This window comes from Dendrobium catenatum, unplaced genomic scaffold, assembly GCF_001605985.2.
Source record: "Dendrobium catenatum unplaced genomic scaffold, ASM160598v2 fragScaff_scaffold_880, whole genome shotgun sequence".
Lineage (NCBI taxonomy): Eukaryota > Viridiplantae > Streptophyta > Magnoliopsida > Asparagales > Orchidaceae > Dendrobium > Dendrobium catenatum.
In genome coordinates this window covers 1,789,810-1,815,643 of record NW_021319342.1, presented here as the reverse complement: position 1 = coordinate 1,815,643, position 25,834 = coordinate 1,789,810, and the positions used below count along the sequence as shown (strand labels likewise).

Below are 25,834 nucleotides of genomic sequence, written 5' to 3'. Positions count from 1 at the left end.
TCCAGCGGCTCCAGCAGGATTTCGGGCGGGATTTCGGTGTCGATTACAGAGAATAGTCCTGTAGCTAGTAGCGGGATTTCTGCAGGATTTGCGGAGATTTGGGCGTCTCGACGGAGCAGAGGTATGTACAAGGGATATCTATTTTTCTTTCTCTTTTGGTCTTTACATGGAGGTCAACAAAGCTCCTCTAAACTTTTTCTCAAAATATATATTTAACATTCAAACTATTACAAAAGGAAGTTCATATCTACAAGGTGGTTTACAAGCATTTAACTATTTATGCTATGACAAAATCACCCAAAAGAAACACCAACTACAGCCAGGAAAACATTAAAGAACCTGTCAGCCGAAGTACGACGACTATATGTGAACATTGGGTGTTCCGCCATCACTAATGAAAAGGTTCTCCTGAAAAGTATCTCAAAGCTAGGAAGTGAGCTACGCTCAGCAAATGATAAATTACAATATAAAATTCATACATTGAAGAAGAATCTAATATGCAAAGATAACATCGTATATCTATGTAAGGTTGATGTCATATGTACGATTGATGTCACATGTAAGGTTGATGTTATATGTAAGATTGATGTCATATTACATGTTCCTTATAATGATCTATCTCATTTAACTCTTACATGATATAGCTTTCATATAGTATACACCCCTACCGGAGTACCCATATTGTACTGATCAGGTACAAATTCATATTTGGCCATTTATCATCATATTGCTCTAAGAGCCTTATTGTTCCAAAGAACCTTATCCATATTTGGTACTCCGTAATTCAGCATACACAAACTTGAATTCCATAATCATAACGATAAGATTGTTTACACTATAACATAAGAAATTTCATAAAATTAGATGATGTGCCACATGTATGTGAATGCTTGTAGTAGGCATGAAAGTAAAACATATATTCTCATGAACCATACATGAAGATACCATATGCAACATAAAGAACATAATACAAGATTTGAGATTTGTGCTAACATCCAAAATTAAGCATAAGCAAAACATAAGAGAATTCAATGATGCTCATAAACATAAGCAAAACATAAGGGAAGACTATAAATTTTATAACACAATGTGTTACTTACGTTTAGTTTTCCTTCGCTCAACTTCTCTTTGCACAATTCCTTGAATCGAACAAGAATATTATATCTTCTATAAATTTGCCTACAAACAATGTAAAGAATGTTAACCTACACTTAAATATTAATACTATGATCTAACCTAAAGCATTTTCACCATAACCCTTCCTTTAATAGATTTAATTGAAATTTTCGGTTTTGCATTAAACCTAATTTTTGGAACCCTAAAATTACACTAATTTCACTCCAATTGTTTATAAAAACACTCCCTTTTCCTATACATATATTTAAGCCATTCAAATTTCGGTTTTAACTCAAAAAAAAATTAGAAAGTTATTTTTTTCTCAAAATTTAAGTTTCCTCTAATTAGAGAACTCACTAAACCCTTAGGAACATCTTTAGTGAGCATGCAAGCTTAAAAACTCTAGGTTAGGAAAAACCCTAATTTGGAAAACTAAAAAATCTTTAGAAAATTTTGCATTTTTCATCATACTTCTTTTAAATTCTCCTAACATTCCTTACAAAAATAAATAAAAAAGGAGAAACCCTAATTTTGTTTTTTATGCTTTCCCTTAAGAAATCTTCAACTTTATGGCATAAAAAGGTAGGGATAATCAAGCCCTAAAGGTTTTCTAAAGAAATCTCCAATAAAATTTAAACCCTAATTTCTTACTTCAAGAAAATCTCATGAAAAACACAAGATTCATTAAGTTTAACACTTACCTCTTTCTTCCCTAAGCTTCCTTTTCCTCTTTCCTCTAAAAGCTCACCGGAAACTGCCGCCGATCACCGGATTTTTGCAAGCCCCGCCTTCTCCCTCTCTTCCGCCCGCTCTCCTTTGCTCGGCCGAAAGAAAACAACAAGGGACCAAAATATTCAGTCCCTTAGGTGTATGAGGGCTTAAGGATTTCTTTTAAGTGGCTTATTACACATGTACCCTTGCAAATTAAATTTCCTTAAGAGCTCCTAGGGGCAAAAATGGAAGATATGGCTAAAAGTTACTTAAACGAACTTATGCGAATTTTAATTTCAAATCAGTGCGGAATTCGATATAAGTTCTTTATATCGTTTCGATTGAAATTTCGTGACAAATTTAATAAAATTTGTTTCATCGAATTCTGACGACATTGAAATTTCGCCTAAGTTTGTCGCGGCGCATCGAAATGCATGCGACGCACTCAAATGACGAATTTCGGGTTTTACAGTTTTCCGGTGAGGAAATTCGTGGAAAACCTAGAGGTGACTAAGGGAAGGCTAAGGTATGCATTAGAATTACTATTTCTCCACTTTTCTCAACGATTTTTGGATGAGAAGAATCTAGGGTTTGAAGGAAAACTTTGTTTTTCTTTAAGAGAATGATAGGATAGATTTAGGAGATGCTTTTATGCTTTGAAAATAGGGTTTTTCTTCAAAATTTTTGAGATTTGGAAAGTTAGGTTTTGCAAATTTTTGATTTCTATGAAAATTCTTAATGTATAATATTTCTATGGATCTTAGAGAAGTTTTTAAGGGTAGGAATTTGGAGTTTTCGTGAAATATTATTGTTCATAATTTTTAATTAATTTAAATACGAAAATTAATTTTTCAAAATTATTATTTTGATGAATGAGAAGTTTTAGCATGGAAAAGTAAGCATATTAATGAAAATGGGTTTTCCAAATTTAGGGTTTTAATTTAAATACAAAAATATGAATTATTTTAAATAATTTTAGGTTAGGGTAAAGGGTTAACTTGGTAAAAAAATCTAATTAGATCAAAATATGAGATTTTAGAATTTGTTATATGCTTTATGTTTTAAATGAGAGAGAGAAAGAGAACCTTTAGAAATGTTGGGAGTATATTAGAACATAATAAAAAGAATAGGAACCATTGATATTGTTTTAGGATTGAGAACAATAAGTTGAAGATTTAAAATCTTATTAATGTTATTTGAACAGTGAAAGTTGAGACGAGTATTAAGATCTTCAACAAAACTTGAGATTTTGAAAAGATATTAAATCTTGGAAACATTCATGTGAGTAACATGCTTCTTTATTATGGTAATTGCATCGTTTCAGTTTTTATTGAATTGTTATTGTAAATTGGTTCATTTTACCGCATTTAAATTGATTTCATTGTTTCATATTTTGCATATTAATAGATTCATCATATTACTGTATAAGGTATATGATAAGGCTTTATGTTATTGATAAATGAGATGATATGATTATGATATGATGTTTATATTTAGTGAATGTATGTGCATGCTGAATTGATGGAGCTCACCTCCTTATGGTATTAGTTGGGGACGTTGTAGTCATTCACGTTAAAATGGTAAAGGATATAGAAAAGAAAATGGTAGAATATATTTATGGTACTAGATGGTGGCTCTTGTGATAGTTGTAATATATACGAAATGAGAAAGTTGTGAATAATGATATTGATATGAAAAATGAATTAAGAGTTTATACTTTGACTCAGCAGGAGCCCAATGAATCTATAGATGCTGATAATGACAATTGAGATGGCTTTATTATTCATTTTTTTTAGTGACTTGAAATGTTAGATCTGATGTTTTTTTTTTTGGATTTAGTAGTTTATCTTATTATGTCATGTCAGATGTTTTAATATTTCAGATGTTTAGTTGTTCTGTAATGTTGAAGTTTATGTTAATTGAATGGAAGATGTTGGTTGATCTGTAACTAGAAGTTGTATGTAAATTTTGATGACGAAATTTTTATTAGAATGGAAGAATTGTAAAACCTGAAAAATATCGTTTTAGACCTCGCACGCTTTTCAATGCTTCATGATGAGATTTAAGTGATTTTTTCAAAGTTGTCGGATTTTGACAAAAATAATTTTATAAAATTATTATTTTGATGAATGAGAAGTTTTAGCATGAAAAAATAAGCATATTAATGAAAATGGGTTTTCCAAATTTAGGATTTTAATTTAAATCCGAAAATATAAATTATTTTAAATAATTTTAGGTTAGGGTAAATGGTTAATTTGGTAAAAAATGCAATTAGACCAAAATATAAGATTTTAGAATTTGTTATATGCTTTATGTTTTAAATGAGAGGGAGAGAAAGAGAACCTTTAGAAATGTTGGGAGTAGATTAGAACATAATAAAAAGAATAGGAACCATTGATATTGTTTTATGATTGAGAACACTAAGTTGAAGGTTTAAAATCTTATTAATATTATTTGAACAGTGGAAGTTGAGATAAGTTTTGGGATCTTCAACAAAGCTAGAGATTTTGAAAAGATATTAAAGTTTGGAAACATTCAGGTGAGTAAACATGTTTTTTTATTATGGTAATTGCATCGTTCAGTTTTTATTGAATTGTTATTATAAATTGGTTCATTTTACCACATTTAGATTGATTCCGTTGTTTCATATTTTGCATATTAATAGATTCATCATATTATTGTATAAGATATATGATAAGGCTTAATGTTATTGATAAATAAGATAATATGATTATGATATGATGTTTATATTGAGTGAATGTATGTGCATGCTGAATTGATGGAGCTCACCCCCTTATGGTACTAGGTAGGGATGTTGTACTCGTGCACGTTAAAATGGTAAATGATATGAAAAAAGAAATGATAAAGGATCACCTTCATGATACTAGACTGTGGCTCCTATAACTATTGTAATATATATGAAATGAGAAAGTTATGAAAAATGATTTGGATATGAAAAATGAATTATGAAAGTATATGAATGTATGATTTATGTTTATATTAATAATATGTTATTAAGAAATCGATTTATGTTATATTTTAAATGAAATTGACATTTAGCATATTGTTCATTTTGCCTTGATTACTGTAGTTTAGAATCGTGTTTTACTTACTGAGATTTGGCTTACTGTTAGTTGTTAACATTTTTCAGGTAAGTTTAAGTAAATCAAAATGAGTAGAAGAGATGGAAACGTATATCGTAGGAGAGGCGCTTCTAAAAAAGGTAACTTTATGAATATTACTGATTTTATATTTTTGTGATTTCAAATTTGATGTTTTAGAGGCTCTTTGAAATGTTAAGGTGATAGTTTTGGGAATTAGATATTTTAGTCTACTGTCCGATCTTCATTCCCGTCTTGCCTATGCGAGCTCACCGGGTCGGGTCGTGACAGTGGGGGATGCGATGTCGACGTGTGTAGGTCGTGGACGTAGGGCTTGAGCAACTTGGCTGGACAGGTACGTGGATTTTGCTTTTTTTTTTTACGATACACAAGTCAACAGGCTAATTCTCTAGTTTTAGGCTAATTATATAGAAAGCATAGCAAGTACTAATATAGAATTTTGTGCTTTAATGAATGTATTGATATTTTCACTATCCCCCATTCTTTATTTAATGCATGTAATGGTTATGTATGTAGTTAAAATTCAGTGTGATATATAGCCTGGACGGAGGATTATTGGAACAATTAGGAATATTTAAATAGAAAGTTGGCATGCTTAGACATAGAATGTTTGAACATTGTAGATTTTATGGAGATAGTAAAACTGTAAGATGACCATAAACCCTTCATTTCACCTTTATAAGCTCGATAGAGATCTAGGGATACATATCCTCTGATCATCATCTACAATTAAGAGTCCGATTAGAAAAATTATGGTATTTATATTCACTAGTCCAAAATATTTTTTTCTAAGTATCAAAAGTTTTTTTTCTAGTTTTTTTTTTCTTTTAGGGACAAAACTCCAAAACCTCATTTTTATCTTTGGTACAATAAGTTTTGAATCTGAAGTAAACAGTAATAGTTAAGTTGCAATAAAGCAAAACACTTATGTGTTTGGCACTCTACTCTTTCACTTTATATCTTGATTCAAAACGTATACTTGCATAATTTTGTGGGAATTTTATTAATTTCATATAAAAAAATCTAAGTATATTTTAAACTCAACAAGTTTCATATTAGCTCATCGTTATCCCCACATCATGAGTCATGAGGCACATCATCGTTACCATGGTTGGCAGAACCTCTATCAGTGATAGGCTCTTAGCGGTGGTTATTATAGTCACCGTGGTTACTATAGTTGGCGTAATAACTATCTCAGCCATCACCTTAGATTCCTCTATAACCTTGTTTGCTAGAGTGGCAATATTGCGCTCAAAGATTGCTTATGCCTACTAGGCTATGATATCAACATCGTTTCTCAGTGACACCATGGTTACCCCAAACTCTGATTACTTTGTTAAGTGTAAATAATGTACTATTTTTTTTAATTAAGTAAAAATGAGTTATTTTAGTGGTGTTTGTGCAAGAAATTCACAGGAAAAGGCAAAAATTAAGTGTTAAATAGCTTTACAACGCCATCATCAGATGTGTTGTAGCATTAGATATCATAGCACTCCATCTCTAGATTCAGATAATAAAGTACTATATTCTCTTTTTTCAAGAACTTCCATCATTAACGTCAGTGCCACGACATACCACAACACCGTAACATCAGAGTTTCGGGAAAAAAAAGCACTGGAGCGCCGATCATTACCGTACCTCAATGCTGAAAATCATATTCTAACACCGCAGCAGTCAAATTTCTAGAGCATCATGGTGGAGCAGTTGCTAATATGAGGAGCCACATCGACTAAGCTAAAAGATGCGTTGTTTCATCAAAATTGTGCCAGGTCAGCTAGTGCAGAAATGCAGCCATCATTAATAGTGCCGAGTTGCTAGTTCGTTTTGTACAGCCGCGACATCTAGCGCTTGAGCCAATCCTTTTACTTTGTATAAATAGTTTTTTAACTCTATTATTTAGAGAGTTCTATCAGTTAAGTTGGTGGTGGAATCCACCAACTTTAGTTCTATCAGTTAAGTTGGTGGTGGAATCCACCAACTTAACAGTTGGTGGTGGAATCCAATTGTGCAAGAAAAGATTAAAAAAAAAAGAAGATTTGTTATAAAAATTGGTTTAATTTTAAAAATTCTGATAATTGGGAAATATATAAAGTGGCTCGTAAGGATGCTAAGAAAGCAATATGCGATGCAAAGACATTAGCTTTTAATGATTTATATAATAGATTAGATACTAAAGAGGGAGAAAGATATATGTATAAGTTAGCCAAACAAAGATATAGAAGTAGTAAGGATTTAGTTCAAGTGAAGTGTATAAAGGATGAAGATAAAAAAATACTTTTTTTGGAAGATGATATTCAACAAAGATGGATGAGATATTTTGCTAAACTTTTTAATGAAGATTGTGAAAATAAGATTGACTATAGTGACCTTAGCAACCTAAATGAAAATAAAGATTTCTGTTTTTTTTTAATGTATTAGTAAAACTGAAGTTAGAGAAGCTTTAAAGAATATGAAGGGTGGAAAAGCTGTTGGACCTGATGATATTCCAATAGAGGTGTGGAAATGCTTAGGAGATGAAGGAATTTCATGGCTTACTAAACTTTTTAATACTATTTTGAAAACTAAAAAGATGCCAAATGAGTGGAGAATGGGTGTGTTAATCCCTATTTTTAAGAATAAAGGTGATGCACAAGATTGTGCGAATTATAGAGGTATTAAGTTAATGTGTCATACTTTAAAACTATGGGAGCGAGTTTGGAGCATAGGTTGCGGTGTGATACTAATGTTTCTCAAAATCAATTTGGATTCATGCCAGGTAGGTCGACTATGGAAGCCATACATTTATTAAGAGGTTTGATGGAGAAATATAAAGAAAAGCCGCTGTATACAGGCTGATTTTCTTCACAGCACCACTATACCGCCTGCATGCTTACCGATTAATCACAAATTTCCATCTATCTCTGCATGCGTGAATTTATTAGAAGAAATGAGGATAATGGGGCCCACCACAATAACTAAATGCCAAAACTTCTCTTCCCATTCAAGCATTTATTCGGACATATATATATATATATATATATAGTTACATTAGCAATTTTTTTTATATTAAGTAATATTACTTCTAATATTTACATAACTAATATTTGATATATTCATTTATAAAAATATATTTTTCCTTACATGCATAACTAATATTTGATGGTAGTGAGGCCTGCAATGCTTTATGGTGCCGAATGTTGGCCATTAAAAGAGAAGCATAATACTAAGTTAAGTGTGGCAGAGATGAGGATGCTCAGGTGGATGAGTGGCTTTACCCTTAGAGATAAGATACGAAATGAGCATATATGTGAAAAGGTTGGAGTAGCTCCAATAGAAGATAAGATTATAGAGAGTCGCCTTAGATGGTTTGGTCACATAAAACGGCAGCCTTCCGATGACCCGGTTAGGAGAGTAGAGGTATTAGATTTGACTTATGTTAAGAAAGGTAGGGGTAGACCTAAAAAGACTTGGTTAGAAAATATTAGGAATGACCTTTCTTTATTTGATTTAAACGAGAGTTTGACTTTTAATAGGACACAATGGAGAAAAAGGATTCATGTAGCCGACCCCACGGAGTGGGATAAAGGCTTGATGTTGTTGTTGTTGTTGTATCAGTTAAGTAAAATTCTATAATTCTTAGTATATTTCTTTAGTGCGCCCTTAGAATAAAATCAATGGGTGTCTAAGAAAGTGGTAGATACTTTCTTTATAGAGATCTTAGCATGTTTGTGTAAGTAACTCTTTGTTTAGTGGAAGGAGTGTAGAGAAGATCATTTGATCATTATGGGTGATAATTTTCTTATTACTTTTTTTATATTTCTTCTTTTAATGAATAAAATGAAAATGAATTTGCTTGTTGTATCTTTTATGTCTAGGTAATTCTTTACTTTTAGGTTGATGATGTAAAAAGCATAACAAGTACTAATATAGACCCTTATGTCTTGAATGATGAATTTATATTTTCAATATCTCTCGTTATTCATTTAATGCATAAAATGACCATGTGTGTGATTAAAATCTAGTGTCATTTATAGCCTCGATGGAGGAATGCTAGACCAATTAGGAGTATCATAATGAATTGTTGGCAGACTAAGACAAATGATGTTTGAATATTCCAGATTCTATAGAGATGGAAAATTTGTTGGAAGACCTAAACCTTTTTTCACCCTTATAAACTAAGCTATCTAGGGATGCATATACTCTGATCCACATCTAAAATCAAATAGTCTCATTAAGAAAATAATGTTATTTACATTCATTAATATAAAATACTTTATTTTCATAAGTATTAAGTGTCTTCTTATAAGTTTTTCTTTCAGTGACAAAAACTCTAAAAATATCATTTTATTTTTCAATAGGATATGTAGTGCATTTAAAGTAAGCAGTAGTGCAAAACACTCTTGTGTGTTCAACACTCTACTCTATCACTTTATTAATTGATTTCGAATGTATACTTGCATATTTTAATGAGTTTTTATTAATTTTATGTCAAAAAAAATTTAAGCAAAATTTAAACTCAACAAGTCACATACTAGCTCACTGTAAGCCCCCATAAAACCCCTAGTGAGAAGAAACATTCTTAGATGCCCTCAAGCAAGGAGCTATCTCCATGAGATCCATTTTCTCAAAGACTCATAGAATTCTCAAGTTATCAATTAACATAAATAACAAAGAAAAGCACCCCTCAAACTTAAGGGAAAATTTTATAAGATGGTGGTGAGGCCTGCGAATGTTGGCCATTAAAAGAGAAGCATAATACCAAGTGTGGCAGAGATGAGGATGCTTAGGTGGATGAGTGGCTTTACCATTAGAGATAGGATACGAAATGAGCATATACGTGAAAAGGTTGGCGTAGCTCCAGTAGAAGATAAGATTAGAGAGAGTCACCTTAGATGGTTTGGTCACCTAAAACGGTGGCCTTCTGATGACCCGATTAGGAAAGTATATGTATTATATTTGATTAATGTTAAGAAAGGTAGAGGCAGACCTAAAAAGACTTGGTTAAAAAATATTAGAAATGATCTTTCTTTATTAGATTTAAATGAGAATTTGACTTTTAATAGGACACAATGGAGAAAAAGGATTCATGTAGGCGACCCCACGAAGTGGGATAAAGGCTTGATGTTGTTGTTGTAACGAAGAAAAGCCTTCTTAGCAAGGTCACTATTTATAAAGATCAAAGCAAGAAATGGTGTCATATCATTGTCATCAATGTGAGGTCAACACGATCTTCGAAACTATGATAAATAGGGTAATAAATTCATCTTTATTTTTCGTATTTACTATTTTGTTGCCATATTTAATGTTTGTCTACATTTTATTCACTTGTCCTTGTGCATCACCCACCTATTAAAGGGCCAAGTGAATCAGAGAACTAAATATATACTCGCATAAACCTTTATGTATCTATCTGATAGTTGGTGTGTCATGACTAAGGGACATTCCCTTCTAGGGGGGCACTTAGGAAACTCACATGGAACTTTTGGGAGAACTTGCCTAAAATGATAAATAGGTGTCACTAGCCTAAGAAGTCTTAGGACCTTGCCCTGCATGAGCAGATCAAGGATTAGATTGAGGATTTTTCTCTAGAGTTAGCACCTTGGGACTCACCACACACCTTGGCCACACTTTAATCACTTACTCTCCCCTAGGACAACTATTCTCATCAATCTTAGCTACATGAAAGTTCCTAATCATGGGACCATCAATTAGACTAATCCCGACAATCTTAGCCAGAGCCTACATTCCTGCAATGGTATCACACTCAGCCTTCTCTTCTCAGGCAATCCAAAAGCTTCCATAGTTCAATTGCAATATCAACCAATTCATCAACTACTGGTCCCCTATAATATTAATGCTTGCCTACAAACTTGCCCAAGCACATTTATCAACATCTACATAACGTCATTGAGCTTGCCCAGAGACAACTCACCAAAGCCTTCTAACCTCATTATCCTTGAGCTTATCAAAAGGCAACATATGTCTAGGATAGTATGTAGTATTGTACAACCATTTTGTGTAGCAATTTACCTTGTACCTTTTCATTTGTAGCCTATCAAGCAGCCCTTAGAACCTACAAATAAGGGGTGATTGGAACAATTTGGGAGCTTTTTTGGATGGATATAGGGGATACTCAACCAGTTTTGAGACTCATAGTTTCCTTAGTATTCTATAGATTTTCACTCTGCTCTCTCTACTTTCTTCCCCGCTTTCACCATTCTCCCAAAAGGTTAAGTCACTTGCCCGCTCCCCATTTTATCCTACTAGTAAGGTCTGTTGAAAGAGACAAAGGAACGAAAGGTAGAAGGCAAACAAGGAAAACGAGGAACAAATGGAATGGAATTTCCTTAAATCAAATAGAAGATACATGAAGGTATATATACACAAAATGAGATACATGAACGGCTCAGATATAAACTAAACCTACGGTACAATCAATAGTTCGTTTTCTCCGTTGACTTGGTCTTGTATGTTAACACCCCATTGAAAACTGATGAGTCATTTGGATGAAGTCAGTTTGTTTGAAGGATGAAGAAATCGAGTTTAGGTAAAACTTTGTTAAATAGATCTGCTAGTTGATCCTTGCTGGATATGTGGTGAAATTGTATGGTTTTGTTCTTAATACACTCTTGTATGAAGTGACAATCAACTTTGATGTGCTTAGTACGAGCATGAAACATAGGATTGTTAGCTAACGCTATAGCTGAAGTGTTGTCACAAAATAGCTTTGTTGGATCATGTTGAGTATAGCCAAGTTCTTGAAGAAGTTGATGAGTCCAAATAATTTATGCTGCTGCGGATGCTAAAGCTCGATATTTTGTCTCTTTAGATGATATGATGATTGTAATTTGCTTATTTACACTCCAAGACAGGATTGATGAACCCAAAGAAGGCTCAATATCCAATTGTGGATTTTCGATCATGTTGATATCCAACCCAATTCGAGTCTACATAAGACATTAGCAAAAGATATTTACGAGAAAGAGGTAAACCAACATGTATATAACTTTTAATGAATCGAAGGATACATTTAAGTGCTTCAAAATTGTTGTCCGTCGGATGATGCATATGTTGATAGACATGGTTTACAGCATAAGTTATATTCGTTCTTGTGAGAGTGAGATATTGAAGAGATCCAACCTGTTGAGGATACAATAATGGGTTTGAAAATGTGGTAGACGTAACCGTGAGCTTCGTGAGCTTCTAAGCTTTAGTGATTATGGGAGTTGCAATATGTTTGCAATTAAGCATGCTTGTACGGTCGAGAATAGTCTCAGCATAGCGACTTTGATGAAGTAGAAGCCAATATTCAGTTTTTACAACAATAATACCCAAAAATTGGGACAGAGTTCCAAGATTTCACATATTAAACCTAGTTTGAAGATTGTTGAAGAGGTTTTGTATAGCTTTGGGATTGTTACCCGTCACAATAAGGTCATTAACATATATAAGAAAGTATAATTGAGCCTTATCCTTGTGATATATCATTAGTGAAGGATCTGAGTTGCTTATGCGAAAGCCAAGTGTATGTGGATAACCTGTAAGAGTATCAAACCATTGTCACAGTGATTGCTTTAAACCGTAAAGAGCCTTTTTCAGTTTACACACATGCGTAGGATGAAGTTCATCGAGGAATCCCTATGGTTGTTTCATGTAAACATTTTCGTGTAATGACCCGTGCAAGAAAGCATTATATACATCTATTTAATGAATAGGCCAAACATTATGTAAAGCAAGTACAATTAAAATTCAAAAAGTTAGTATTTTAGCAACGAGACTAAATGTTTCATTATAATCCAACTCGTATTCATGTTTGTAACCGAGAGCCACAAGTCGAGATTTGTACTGTACAATTGATCCATCTAAGTTGTACTTTGTTCGAAACATCCATTTACAATCAAGAATATTTTAATTTGGGGAGTAAGAAACCAGATCCCATGTTCCTTGTGATTGGAGTGCGTGGAACTCCTAAGACATAGCACTACGCCAATGTTTATGTTTGGAAGCTTGTGTGTAAGACGTTGGTCTTGCGACACGATTTGTTGTGTAAGATTGAATATTTGTTTGGGTTTGAGATGACCTGTTTGGGATCGAATTTTCATATGATGTGTGGAAATAGTTGGTAAAGAAGACTGGTGCGAGGTGTCTGTTATAAGGATTGCAGATCGAATCTAAGAGAGCTGTTTGTGGTAGGGCTGGTGAAGTGTTTTGACTGGTGTGGTTGGGAGTATTAGGAGTAGAATGTCGAATTGGAGGAGTATGGTTTTGTGCAGGTATGGCTAACACGAGAACCAAAAGAAGAGGAGGTAAACTTGTTGGTTCAGACTGTTGATTATGATGTTGTTGCATTTGATGATAGGGGAAAACTTGCTCAATGAATATAACATGACGAGAAGTGTAAATTTTGTTGGTGAGAGGATCTAAACAGTGACATCCTTTTTGAGAAGTGGCATACCCAACAAACACACATGGTTTAGACAAAGGACCAAGTTTAGACAAGTTTAGATTTTGAATACGGCCTCAGCCATGGATAACAAAGACATCTGAAAGTTTTGAGATGAGTGTAAGTAGGTGATTTGTTATTAAGAGTTTCATATGAATTTTATTGTGTAAAGTTTGAGTTGGGAGGATATTGATGACCTGAACAACAGTATAAAGAGCTTTGACCCACAAACTGTGTTGGGCATGAGAGTGAATCAACAGACTTCAAATGGTTTCCAAAATATGTCTCTGCTTTCTTTTCGCTATGCAATTTTGAGCTAGCGTGTAAGGACAAGTATATTGGTGTAACATTCCAGATAGTTTGCAAAACATTTGAAATTGCTTGTTAAGATATTCACCTCCACCATCAGTTCTAAGAGTTTTGATATGCTTGTTTAATTGGCATTTGTTCATGTTATAAAATTCAAGAAATTTGTGAAAAACTTCATATTTCTGAAATAAAGGATAAACCCAACAGAATTTTGTGTAATCATCTATAAAAGAATCATAGTAATGAAATCCTTATAGCGACGTGGTAGGGGATGGACCCCAAACATCATAGTGAACAATTTCAAAAGAAAAAGAAGTACTAGAAGTAGATTGTGTAAAAGATAACTGTAAAACCCGCAAAATGCTATTTTAGGCTTCGCGCGCTTTTTAAAGCGCCGCGACGAATTATTAAGTAAGATTTTCAATGTTAATGAAATTTAACGAAAATAATTTTAGAAAATCTCTTGCGAAATTGTGATCGTTTTGGTATATAACACTTATACCTAATTTAGCCTATTTGAGGAATTAAAAATGTTTGAAGCTTAAAAATACCAACTTTACCCCTAATCTAATAAAAGGCCAAATTTACAAGTGAGGGTATATGAGTAATTAGCAAACCCCAATTCCTCTTATTAGCAAAACCGAACCCTTCCCTATTCATTTTCACGTGAAATCGAGCGGAACGAACAAAGAGAGGCGGACGGTCGGACAGACGGCGGCTTCCGCGAGGGCGCTCTGGCGCTTTGGCGAATATTTTTCGGCGAAACTTTTAGGTCAAATCGAAGAGGGCGGCGAGAGGAACACTCAGGTACGATTATTTTAGAACGAAACTCCCTAAATCTCTAAGTTATTTGAGATCGAAAAATCTAGGGTTTTTCCAAATTTCGATTTTCTTTCGCAATTTCTTTATGAAATCTTTAAGAAATGTTTAGAGGATTATTTTAGCAATGAAAAAGAAGTGAATTGAGGAATTTTTTTTAAGATTTAAATGTTAGGGTTTTGACGAAAACTATAATTCATTAGTGATGTTTTTACAAAAATTATTCCTAAGGATATTAGGAATGTTTTGAAAGCATGAAATTGAATTTTTGATGCAAAATTACTTTTTATAATTTCCATAATTAGTTAAATCCGAAAATTAATTAAGTATTTATTAAATATTGTTTAGGAATAATGTTAGAATAGAGTTTTGATAAAAAATTTAAAATTTAGGGATTTCTAAAATTTAGATTTAAATTAAATCCGAAAATTTATATTAATTTAATTAAATATTCATTAAGTTTTGTATGAATTGATTAAGGGAAAATAAAGATTTAGACTTAAGAATATGATAATTAGTTTTATGACACGTCTCTTTTGTAAATCTTTCTTAGGTAGTGATTATTGAAGGGTGGAGTGAAAGACTTGTGTCGAAGCGACGTGTCGTATTTGGTTTGAGGTAGGTACTCATGTTTTTGATAAAAATTTCATGATGAGGTAGGTACTCATGTTTTTGATAAAAATTTCATGATTTTGTTCCATTCTAGTATTTTAATGCAAATGATTGAAGATATGAGATCATTCAAGGTTGACAATCCTTTTTTGTTTTAATGCGAAACTGCTTTATTTTGATTTTATGCAAAAATTTTATTTAAAGACATGAGCTACCTGCTGAGCGTTGGCTCATTCTTCTTCTAAAATCTTTTTGAGAAGAGAAGTGATGGCTGCTCGACGACCTTATATGTATCGTCGTAGGGGACCTCAAGATGAAAGGTTCCTTGTTGTGTTTTCAGTTTGAGTCTTTGTGTTTGTTTCATTGTAGTTCGTGAGTTTGAGTTTTTTTTTTATAATTATGAAAGTTTATGTTATGATGATGGGTTTGAAAGTTTTATTGGTTATGAGACAGTTGATCAGTTTGTAACATTTGAGTTTGAAGTTTATTAGTTGCTCTTTCATGTATTTTGGGATAATATTTATGTTCTGACCTTAAGTTTTAAATGAAAATATGTTATGTATTATGGTATTCCGTGTACGACCGATTGTTCCCGCCCCGATATAATCGGGCTAGCCGGGCCGGGTCGTGTCAAGAGTAGTATCAGAGCAAAGTTTTAATAATGATCAATGAAAGAGCTTATAGAATGATTGATTGAGTCTTAGAATGTGTAGGAAGTGTAATTTTTGATTATTTGTGACTTATGATTGATGTGTTTTATCTCAGGAGTATGGATCCTGAGCATAATGCCACTGATGGCATTTAATATGGAGGAAGGGAGACCAGAAGTAGCTAAACTTCAAAGGAATAATAGTATGAAGTCATTCACTCAGATGATGGAAGCGATGACTCGGATGATTAGAACTTCCCAAAATCAGGCCAGTGGCAGTGGAAGTGGAGGTCGACCTATGGATAAGAGCCTGAAGCTGTTTCAAGATATGAAGCCTCAATTGTTCTCAAGTGGTGGACCTATAGAAGCTGAGAACTGGCTAATGCGGATTGAGAAGATCCTTAAGGGCATGTCTTGCCTAGAGGACAGGTGAGTTACACTGGCTGTTTATGCTTTTGATGGCGAGGCTGAGAGATGGTGGAGGAGTCAGTTAGAAGAAACCTTTGGAGGAAGACAAAGCAGCCAAGTTTCCTGGGAGGAGTTTGTAAAGGCATTCAGAGATTGGTATGTGCCTGCGACAGCCAGAAGACATATGCAGGATAAGTTCAACAGATTGGTTCAGGGAGACCGATCTGTTTCTCAGTACGAGGCAGAGATCACGATGTTATCCAAGTATGCCCCACACCTGATACCCAATGCTGAAGAGAAGTGCAATCGTTTTTTGAATGGGTTAAAGGACATGATAAGGCAGCCTCTTGTGCCTTTTGAAATTGAGGATTATCTCATTTGGTGGAAAGAGCCAGAAGGATTGAGATGGACATGCTGGCAACTCAGAAGATGAGGGATTTTCAGAAGAGAAAGATGGAGCAGGTCAAAGCCTTCCCAAATGACACAGTCTTCTCAGTCAAGGGTTTCTACTTGGAAGAAACCCTGATCCAGTGGTTTTGATAGCAGTGCTTCAACTGCTACCTTGTGCAGTAAGTGTGGGAGAACGCATAAGGGAGAGTGCCTCTCAGGCACTAATACTTATTACTGGTGCCATCAGCCTAGGCACATGGCGAAGTCTTGTCCTCTTTTGGGACAGAGATTTGCTTCAGAGGTGAGGTCAGGCAACAACACTCAGAGGACAGCTGGTAGACCAAGAGCTGTGGAGTCTACTGCTTCTATTCCTTCTCAAGGTCAGACTCGTCAGAATGTTCAGCCTCGAGTCTATGGATTGTCCCAGCAAGAAGCTAAAGGGTCTCCTGATGTGGTTACAGGTGCGTAATTTAATTAATTGCAATAAAATTTTTTTTTATGAAATTTAAATGAACAATGAATGAAAATGAAAGGAACAATCAATGAATGACATGTTTTGTAAATGAATAATATAACTTTTCATGTTTAGGGACAATCTTAATGTGCGATAGACCCGTTAGAATCCTATTTGATACTGGAGCGTCACACTCTTTTGTTTCAGAAGAGTTTGTTAGATCTGCTAATTTGCTTCCTACAGTTATGATTAAATCATTATCGATTTTGATGCCTAATAGAAATCAGTTGGAAGCTAAGCAGAGATGTCTAGTGATGTTGAGGATTTGTGATAAGAACTTTGAGGCTGATCTGATCATCTTACCTCTATCTGAGTTTGATGCAATCTTAGGCATGGATTGATTATCTTATCATTTCGTGACTATAGATTGTAAAAAAAAGGAGGTTAAATTCTGTATGTCAGGAGAGAAATTCAAATTTTAGGGAGATAGAAGAGTAACTGCAGTGATTGTGTCATCCTTGAAGGCCTTTCAGATGTTAAAGAAAGGGTATGAAGGCTTCTTGGCCTATGTTAAGGAAGAGAAGAAAGAGAAAAGAGAGCTGAAGGATATCCCAATTGTTCAGGAATTTCCATAAGTGTTTTCAGATGATTTGTCTAGTTTGCCTCCAAGTAGAGAAATAGATTTCTCTATTGAGTTAGTGGCAGGAGCTGAACCTGTTGCTAAGGCTCCTTACAGGATGGCAATTAAGGAGCTTAAGGAGTTGAAGGAGCAACTGCAAGAGTTGCTTGAGAAGGGTTTCATCCGACCTAGTACCTCTTCTTGGGGTGCTCCTGTACTATTTGTGAAGAAGAAGGATGGAAGCCTAAGGCTTTGTATAGATTACAGAGAGTTGAATAAGTTGACAGTGAAGAATAAGTATTCTCTCCCAAGGATAGATGATTTGTTTGATCAGTTGGAAGGTGCTTCAGTGTTTTCCAAGATTGATTTGAGGTCAGGGTACCACCAGCTCAGGGTTAGAGAGGAGGATATTGCAAAGACTGCTTTCAGTACCAGATATGGGAATTATGAGTTTGTAGTAATGCCCTTTGGTTTGACAAATGCCCCTGCAGTGTTTATGGATCTCATGAATAGAATTTTTAAGCCTTCTTTAGATCTATTCGTGATAGTATTCATAGATGACATACTTGTTTACTCTCTAGATGAAAGAATGCATGCAAATCATTTAAGGTCAGTATTGTATACCTTAAAAGATAATGACTTGTTTGCTAAGTTCTCCAAGTGTGAGTTTTGGCTGAAGAGTGAAATTTTTAGGGCATGTGATTGCTGATGGAAAGATATCTGTGGATCAGCATAAAGTGCAAGCAATAGCAGACTGACCAAGACCTGCTACAGTGATTGAGGTTAGGAGCTTTTTGGGATTGGCAGGCTACTACAGGAGGTTTGTTGAGGGATTTTCACATATAGCTATGCCACTATCCAGATTGACTCAAAAAGCAGTGAAGTTTGATTGGACAGCTCAGTGTGAGGAAGCTTTTTAGAGGTTGAAGCAGTGTTTGATAACTGCTCCAGTACTGACTATTCCCTCAGGGACAGATGGGTTTCATCTTTACAGTGATGCCTCACATAAAGGGTTGGGTTGTGTACTGATGCAGAATGGGAGAGTCATTGCCTATGGTTCTAGGCAATTGAAGAATCATGAAAGAAACTACCCAACCCATGATCTGGAGTTAGGTGCAGTAGTTTTTGCCTTGAAGATCTGGAGGCATTACTTGTACGGAGTGCGGTGCGAAGTTTTTACTGACCACCAGAGTTTTAAGTATATCTTCACTCAGAAGGAATTGAATCTAAGGCAGAGGAGATGGCTAGAACTCATTAAGGATTATGAGTTGGATATTCAGTATCACCCGGGCAAAGCAAATGTAGTTGTTGATGCTTTGAGCAGAAAGAATTCAGGTAGTGCAAACTGGATGATTACACAGCAACAGGAGTTGATAAGGGATTTGGAGAAATTGGAGATTTCAGTGGTTCAGCCCAGTGATGCAGAAATTATAAGGTTGAATCAGACTACAAGTATGTCAACATTTTCAGAAAGGGTACGAGAAGCTTTACCACTTGATGCAGATTTTAAGAAAATACTTGATATGGTTAGTGTGGGTCACATTGAAGATTTTGAACTTGATGGTGAAGGATTACTTCGATATAAGGGTAGATTGTGCATTCCAGATGTTGATGATTTGAGGAAAGAAGTTCTTCAAGAAGCTCACTACTCCAGTTACACCATTCACCCAGACAGTAATAAGATGTATCAGGATTTGAAGGAGGTGTTTTGGTGGCCAGGAATGAAGAAAAGTGTAGTAGATACAGTGGAGAAATGTATTTCATGTCAGATGGTTAAGGCTGAACATTAGAAGCCAGGAGGATATCTACAACCCTTACCCATACGAGAGTGGAAATGGGAAGACATTGCTATGGATTTCGTGGTTGGTTTATCTAGATCCAGAAGAGGATGTGACACTTTATGGGTGATTATTGATAGGTTGACTAAGTCTGCATACTTTATACCTATCAAACAGTCTGATCCTGTTGAAAAATTGGCAAGTCTGTATGTTGATCAAATTGTCAGATTGCATGAGGTACCGAAGACTATAGTGTCAGATCGAGATGGGAGATTTACTTCCAGATTTTGGAAGAAAGTTCAGGAAGCTTTGGGTACCAGACTTACCTTTAGCACAGCTTTCCACCCTCAGGCAGATGGGCAGTCAGAAAGAACCATCCAGACCTTGGAAGATTTGCTCAGGTTATGTGTTCTAGATTTTGGTGGTAAATGGGAGGCATATATACCTTTGATTGAATTTGCTTATAACAATAGTTTCCAAGCAAGTATCGGAATGGCTCCATATGAGGCTTTGTATGGGAGAAGGTGTAGGACACCTTTAAATTGGGCTGAGATAGGAGAAAGGAAGATAATTGATGCTGATCTAGTTGATGATGCTACAAAAAAGATCAGATTGATCAGAGATAGATTGAGGGCAGTGCAAGACAGACAGAAGAAATATTATGATCCCAAGCACCGATCAGTTGAGTTTGATGTTGGAGAGTTTGTATTTCTCAAAGTCAGTCCAATGAAGGGAGTGAAGAGATTTGGCAAAGTAGGAAAGTTGAGTCCAAGATTTGTAGGTCCTTTTGAGATTTCAGAAAGGATTGGAAAGGTGGCCTACAGGTTGATTCTACCAGGACACATGAGTGGAGTACATAATGTGTTTCATATTTCCTCCTTAAGGAAATATATTTCAGATGAGGCTCAGAGGATTAGTACAGATGTGATAGACATTCAACCTGACTTGACATTTGTTAACGAACCAAAGAAGATTCTTGACTTTGAGGTTAAGCAGTTAAGGAGCAGAGCGATTCCTTTTGTTAAGGTGCTTTGGAAGCACAGTTCTAAGAAGGATGCCACTTGGGAGAAGAAATCAGAGATGAGGGAGACTTACCCTCACCTTTTTTACTAAGGTATGTTTTCCTAAGCTTGTCTTAAATTTCGAGGACGGAATTTTTATAAGGGAGAATTGTAAAACCCGCAAAATATTATTTTAGGCTTCGCACGCTTTTTAAAGCGCCGCGACAAATTTTTAAGTAAGATTTTCAATGTTAACGAAATTTAACGAAAATAATTTTAGAAAATCTCTTGCAAAATTCTGATCGTTTTGGTATATAACACTTATACCTAATTTAGCCTATTTTAGGAATTAAAAATGTTTGAAGCTTAAAAATATCAACTTTACCCCTAATCTAATAAAAGGCCAAATTTACTTTAAATGAGGGTATACGAGTAATTAGCAAACCCCAATTCCTCTTATTAGAAAAATCGAACCCTTTCCTATTCATTTTCACGTGAAATCGAGCGGAACGAACAAAGAGAGGCGGACAATCGGGCGGACAGCGGCTTCCGCGAGGGCGCTCTGGCGACGATTTTCCGGCGAAACTTTTAGGTCAAATCGAAGAGGGCGACGAGAGGAACACTCAGGTACGATTATTTTAGAACGAAACTTCCTAAATCTCAAGTTATTTGAGATCGAAAAATCTAGGGTTTTTCCAAATTTTGATTTTCTTTCGCAATTTCTTTATGAAATCTTTAAGAAATGTTTAGAGGATTATTTTATCAATGAAAAAGAAGTGAATTGAGGAATTTTTTTTTAAGATTTAAATGTTAGGGTTTTGACGAAAACTTTAATTCCTTAGTGATGTTTTTAGAAAAATTATTCCTAAGGATATTAGGAATGTTTTGAAAGCATGAAATTGAATTTTTTATGCAAATTTACTTTTTATAATTTCCATAATTAGTTGAATCCGAAAATTAATTAAGTATTTATTAAATATTGTTTAGGAATAATGTTAGAATAGAGTTTTGAGCAAAAATTTAAGATTTAGGGATTTCTAAGATTTAAATTAAATCCGAAAATTTATATTAATTTAATTAAATATTCATTAAGTTTTGTATGAAATGATTAAGGGAAAATAAAGATTTAGACTTAAGAATATGATAATTAGTTTTATGACACGTCTCTTTTGTAAATCTTTCTTGGGTAGTGATTATTGAAGGGTGGAGTGGAAGACTTGTGTCGAAGCGACGTGTCGTATTTTGTTTGAGGTAGGTACTCATGTTTTTGATAAAAATTTCATGATGAGGTAGGTACTCATGTTTTTGATAAAAATTTCATGATTTTGTTCCGTTCAAGTATTTTATTGCAAATGATTGAAAAAGTTTCTTATGACCTGAATTCATGACTTTTCATTTTTATGGCAATATGAATATTCAAGACTGTTATTTCATGAATTTAAAAAGCTTCAAAATATGTTGAGATTAAATGTTTTATGTGTTGCACATGATTTTCATACTTGTTTTTCCATGTACATTTGAATGAAAGACTTTATAATAAATGAATGTGCATGCTGATGCAGAGTGTCCAATGGTAAAGGTGGCTTGTAAAGTCAATGGTAAGGAGGCTCGTAGAGCCAATGGTAAAGGAAATAGCCAAATTTGACTGAGTACCAGATCAGTACCAAATTATGGGCACATCCGAGACGGGTGTTGTAAAATTTTATGCATAATATGATTCCTATATGTTCTTTTCAAATTATGAAATTTATGTTTAAGGAAAAAGGTAAGGAAGCATATTTCATTAAGGAAAGGTTATGAAAAGTATTTCTTTTTATGTTCTGATATGAGATCATTCAAAGTTGACAATCCTTTCTTGTTTTAATGCGAAACTGCTTTATTTTGGTTTTATGCAAAATTTTTATTTAAAGACATGAACTACCTGCTGAGCGTTGGCTCATTTTTCTTCTAAAAATCTTTTTCAGGAGAGAAGTGATGGCTGCTCGACGACCTTATATGTATCGTCGTAGGGGACCTCAAGATGAAAGGTTCCTTTTTGTGTTTTCAGTTTGAGTCTTTGTGTTTGTTTCATTGTAGTTCGTGAGTTTGAGTTTTTTTTTATAATTGTGAAAGTTTATGTTATGTTGATGGGTTTGAAAGTTTTATTGGTTATGAGACAGTTGCTCAGTTTGTAACATTTGAGTTTGAAGTTTATTAGTGGCTCTTTCATGTATTTTGGGATGATATTTATGTTCTGACCTTAAGTTTTAAATGAAAATATGTTATGTATTATGTTATTCCGTACAATCGACTGTTCCCGCCCCGATATAATCGGGTTAGCCAGGCCGGGTCGTGACAATAACTGACTACTCTTACCAAGATTATATGTATTACAATGTTTTGTAGGAATATTGGTACGTATGGTGTGATGCAATCTAGTATGACATTGAATTTTATATGGGTACGGATGTCCCAGCCGATTGTGCGAAAGATCCGGTATTGTTTGAACCAAGAGTAAAGCAAGAGTAGAGGGCTGAACGGAGGAGCGAATCAAGTAGAGACCATTATGGCATGGTCCTTGAAGTAGAACCTGATTGGTCTTCAAAACCTTGATTTGATAGCCATTTGAAGAGAAAGTTACAATACAGGAATTGTCACGACTTAATTGATGAACAAATAATAGATTAAACGAAAGATTGGGAACTTGATAAAGGTTATGCAGCTGAAGATTACCTGATGTTGTAGGAAGAAGACCTTTACCTGTGTATTGAATGGGTAAGGGTTGGCCATTGCCTAAGGTAACTTGAGAATTGCCAATGTATGGTTCGGTTGATTGAAAGTGAGAGGGATCATATGTTAGGTGAGTAGACACTCCACTATCTAAAAACCAGTCGGATTATCGTGAAGTTTCAGTCGGATTGAAAAATGCTTGTTTTGGCTTGTTTTCTTGATAAGTTGGATCATTGTTATACCAACATTTGATGGCTGAGTGACCTTGCTTTTTACATATTTAGCAAATAATTGTTCGATTAAATTGATAATCACCTCGGTTAGACGTGTTGGACAAACGACATTTTGCTGATAATTGGGAGGTCGTCCTCATGTAGATGAATTTCGCTCATGTTCTCGACCTCGGGAAGTTGCTAGTGCCACTGTAGAATCATTGATTTGCAGTGATTGGAGTTCTTTAGATGCTTCTTGGACAAGATTCAATTCCTCACTACAAAGAAGTGTATAAAGATCATCCAGATTTATGGGTTGCAGATTTGTGCGAATTGCAATCTTGAATGCTTGGTACGAAGCAGGGAGCTCATTCAATGTGTACAGAATGACGTCTTCCAGATCGATTGAACTTCCAGCGGCAGTAATTGCATCTACCTTGGATTTCACCGTAAGTACTGCGACATGGATTGTTCGCCTTTTGAGAGGTGATGGAGCTCATTCTTTAATTGAATGATGTGTTACCGTGTAGATGATGAGCTAAGGTAGCCCATATGTCCGCACAATGCGTGAGAGAAAGAATGTAAGGTAGAATAGATGTTGAAATAATGGACAGTAAGGCGGATGCATGCAAGATTCTGATCAAGAAGAAGCCATGCTTTAGATGGCAACCCAAGAACAACATTGGAGTTGTCGGCCGGTAGGTTTTGCATCGGACACTTGGCCGAACCATCTAGAAATCCTTTGAAACCATTTTCTGCAAATAATTTTTCAATTTGGGACCGCCATATGGGGTAGTTGTCGGAGGTCAGAGGATTGGAGACAAGATTCTTGATGTTATTCATCAAGAATTTGAGTTGCGGTGGAATGTTGATTGAATTAAAAGGTAGCAACGAATCCATGGTTGGTGGGGAGGTTGAAGATTCAGCCATGACGAATCTGCAAGGAGAGAAAAGAGGAAAAAAAAAGAAGTGCTCTGATACCATGTTGACAGAGACAAAGGAAGGCAGAAGGCAAACAGGGAAAACGAGGAACAAATGGAATGGAATTTCCTTAAACCAAACAGAAGATGCACGAAGGTATATATACACAAAATAAGATACACTAATGGCTCAGATATAAACTAAACCTACAGTACAGATGAATAGTTTGTTTTCTCTGTTGACTTGGTCTTGTATGTTAACAAGGTCATGTGTCTTCTATGTACAAATTTGGATGTAATATAAATGATTTTCTTCTCTAAGTTTTCTTTATGAATTGAATTCGCTCTTGAAGAAGAAATTCATTATCTTTATTTTGAAGAATTCTTGTCACCAGTATACTACCACTATCAATGCGCCAAATAATTAGGAAAGCATTTGTTGCAGCATTATTGATGTTCCGTAGAACAGGAAGAATAATGTCTCAGTTGAGGGTAGAGCAACTTTGAATTTCTGATTCAAGATCATATGGATATATTCAGCATAGATAGTAGTATATTCAATCCTGATCCTTTTAATTTGGTTCATATGTTCTGAGTGAAAACATTTTTTTTTTTATCATAGAGACACCACATCACTATGCTGATTATTAACCTTGAGTAATTATATTGCTACTGTTATTTTCACTTTCCTTGTGGTGAGTTTGGTACCCGATAGGTAATTCTTATTTATACAAATCAGGATATACAGCCAAACTACACTGCCTTGCAATATACTATAATCTTATTGATTAGATTGTGAAGGATTTTCCTTAAAGCATTCTATGAAAGATTAATCTTATCATTATTTCGCATAGGGGAACGGGTGACGAAAGGAAATCCGCAATGCTGTACAAGTCCGAGAAAAGGTCAGAGATGGTTGCAGATGGCTACAGAATTCACGGAAACTCCGGCGACCAATGGAGCGACTTGCTGGGTTCAAATACTGGAAACCGTTCCTTTAAGCTACCAAATCCAATGTATTATATTCCCTGATAAAAACATTGTCAACTAATAAAAAGCAAATTAGATTCGTAAGTGGTCGAATTGTTCAAGTGTATGATAAATTCATTTGTACAGTTGATAAAAGGTCGTAAAATTCCATAACCACCATTTGGTCATTATTCTTTCAGATAAATAATTAATGTTGGAAATTCTTAACTCCTCTTATAGCATTTTGTGTTATTGAAAATAAAACTACCACTAATTTTAGGTGCTATATGCCATCTTCGTAGTGAGAGGAAGTTTGCTTGTTTTGGTCATGAATCATACATAATTCACATACAATCGACGAAGTAAAATATGTTCTCTCTGCCGTAACTTCTTGTGTTTGGTATTGCTCTTTTATTGCTCGGATGTTCTTTATCCTTAGGCTACTTTTTGTCCTTTTTGGGACTTTTTGATACCTTTTTTTAATGGAGTATTTTGCAGGATCCTCTGGCTCTTGGCTTCTCTTTTCTTTTCTCCTTTTTTAGTAGTATTTTCTTTCCTTGTTAGGTTCTATTTTGTAAGTTTTTTTTTTTTTCTTACTTTTCTTTTGTAATATT

General features: G+C 34.7%; 1 protein-coding gene across 1 annotated transcript; it reads left to right on the top strand.

Annotated features, from left to right (window-relative positions):
* The first annotated feature begins 2,276 nt into the window (after positions 1-2,276).
* On the top strand, positions 2,277-25,448 carry LOC110097272. Its single transcript, XM_028697147.1, has 5 exons — positions 2,277-2,353; positions 14,316-14,487; positions 15,053-15,117; positions 22,375-22,437; positions 25,106-25,448. The coding sequence occupies exons 1-5, from the start codon at positions 2,277-2,279 to the stop codon at positions 25,281-25,283; spliced, it is 555 nt and encodes a 184-aa protein (XP_028552980.1). The 3' UTR covers positions 25,284-25,448.
* The last annotated feature ends 386 nt before the right edge of the window (positions 25,449-25,834 follow it).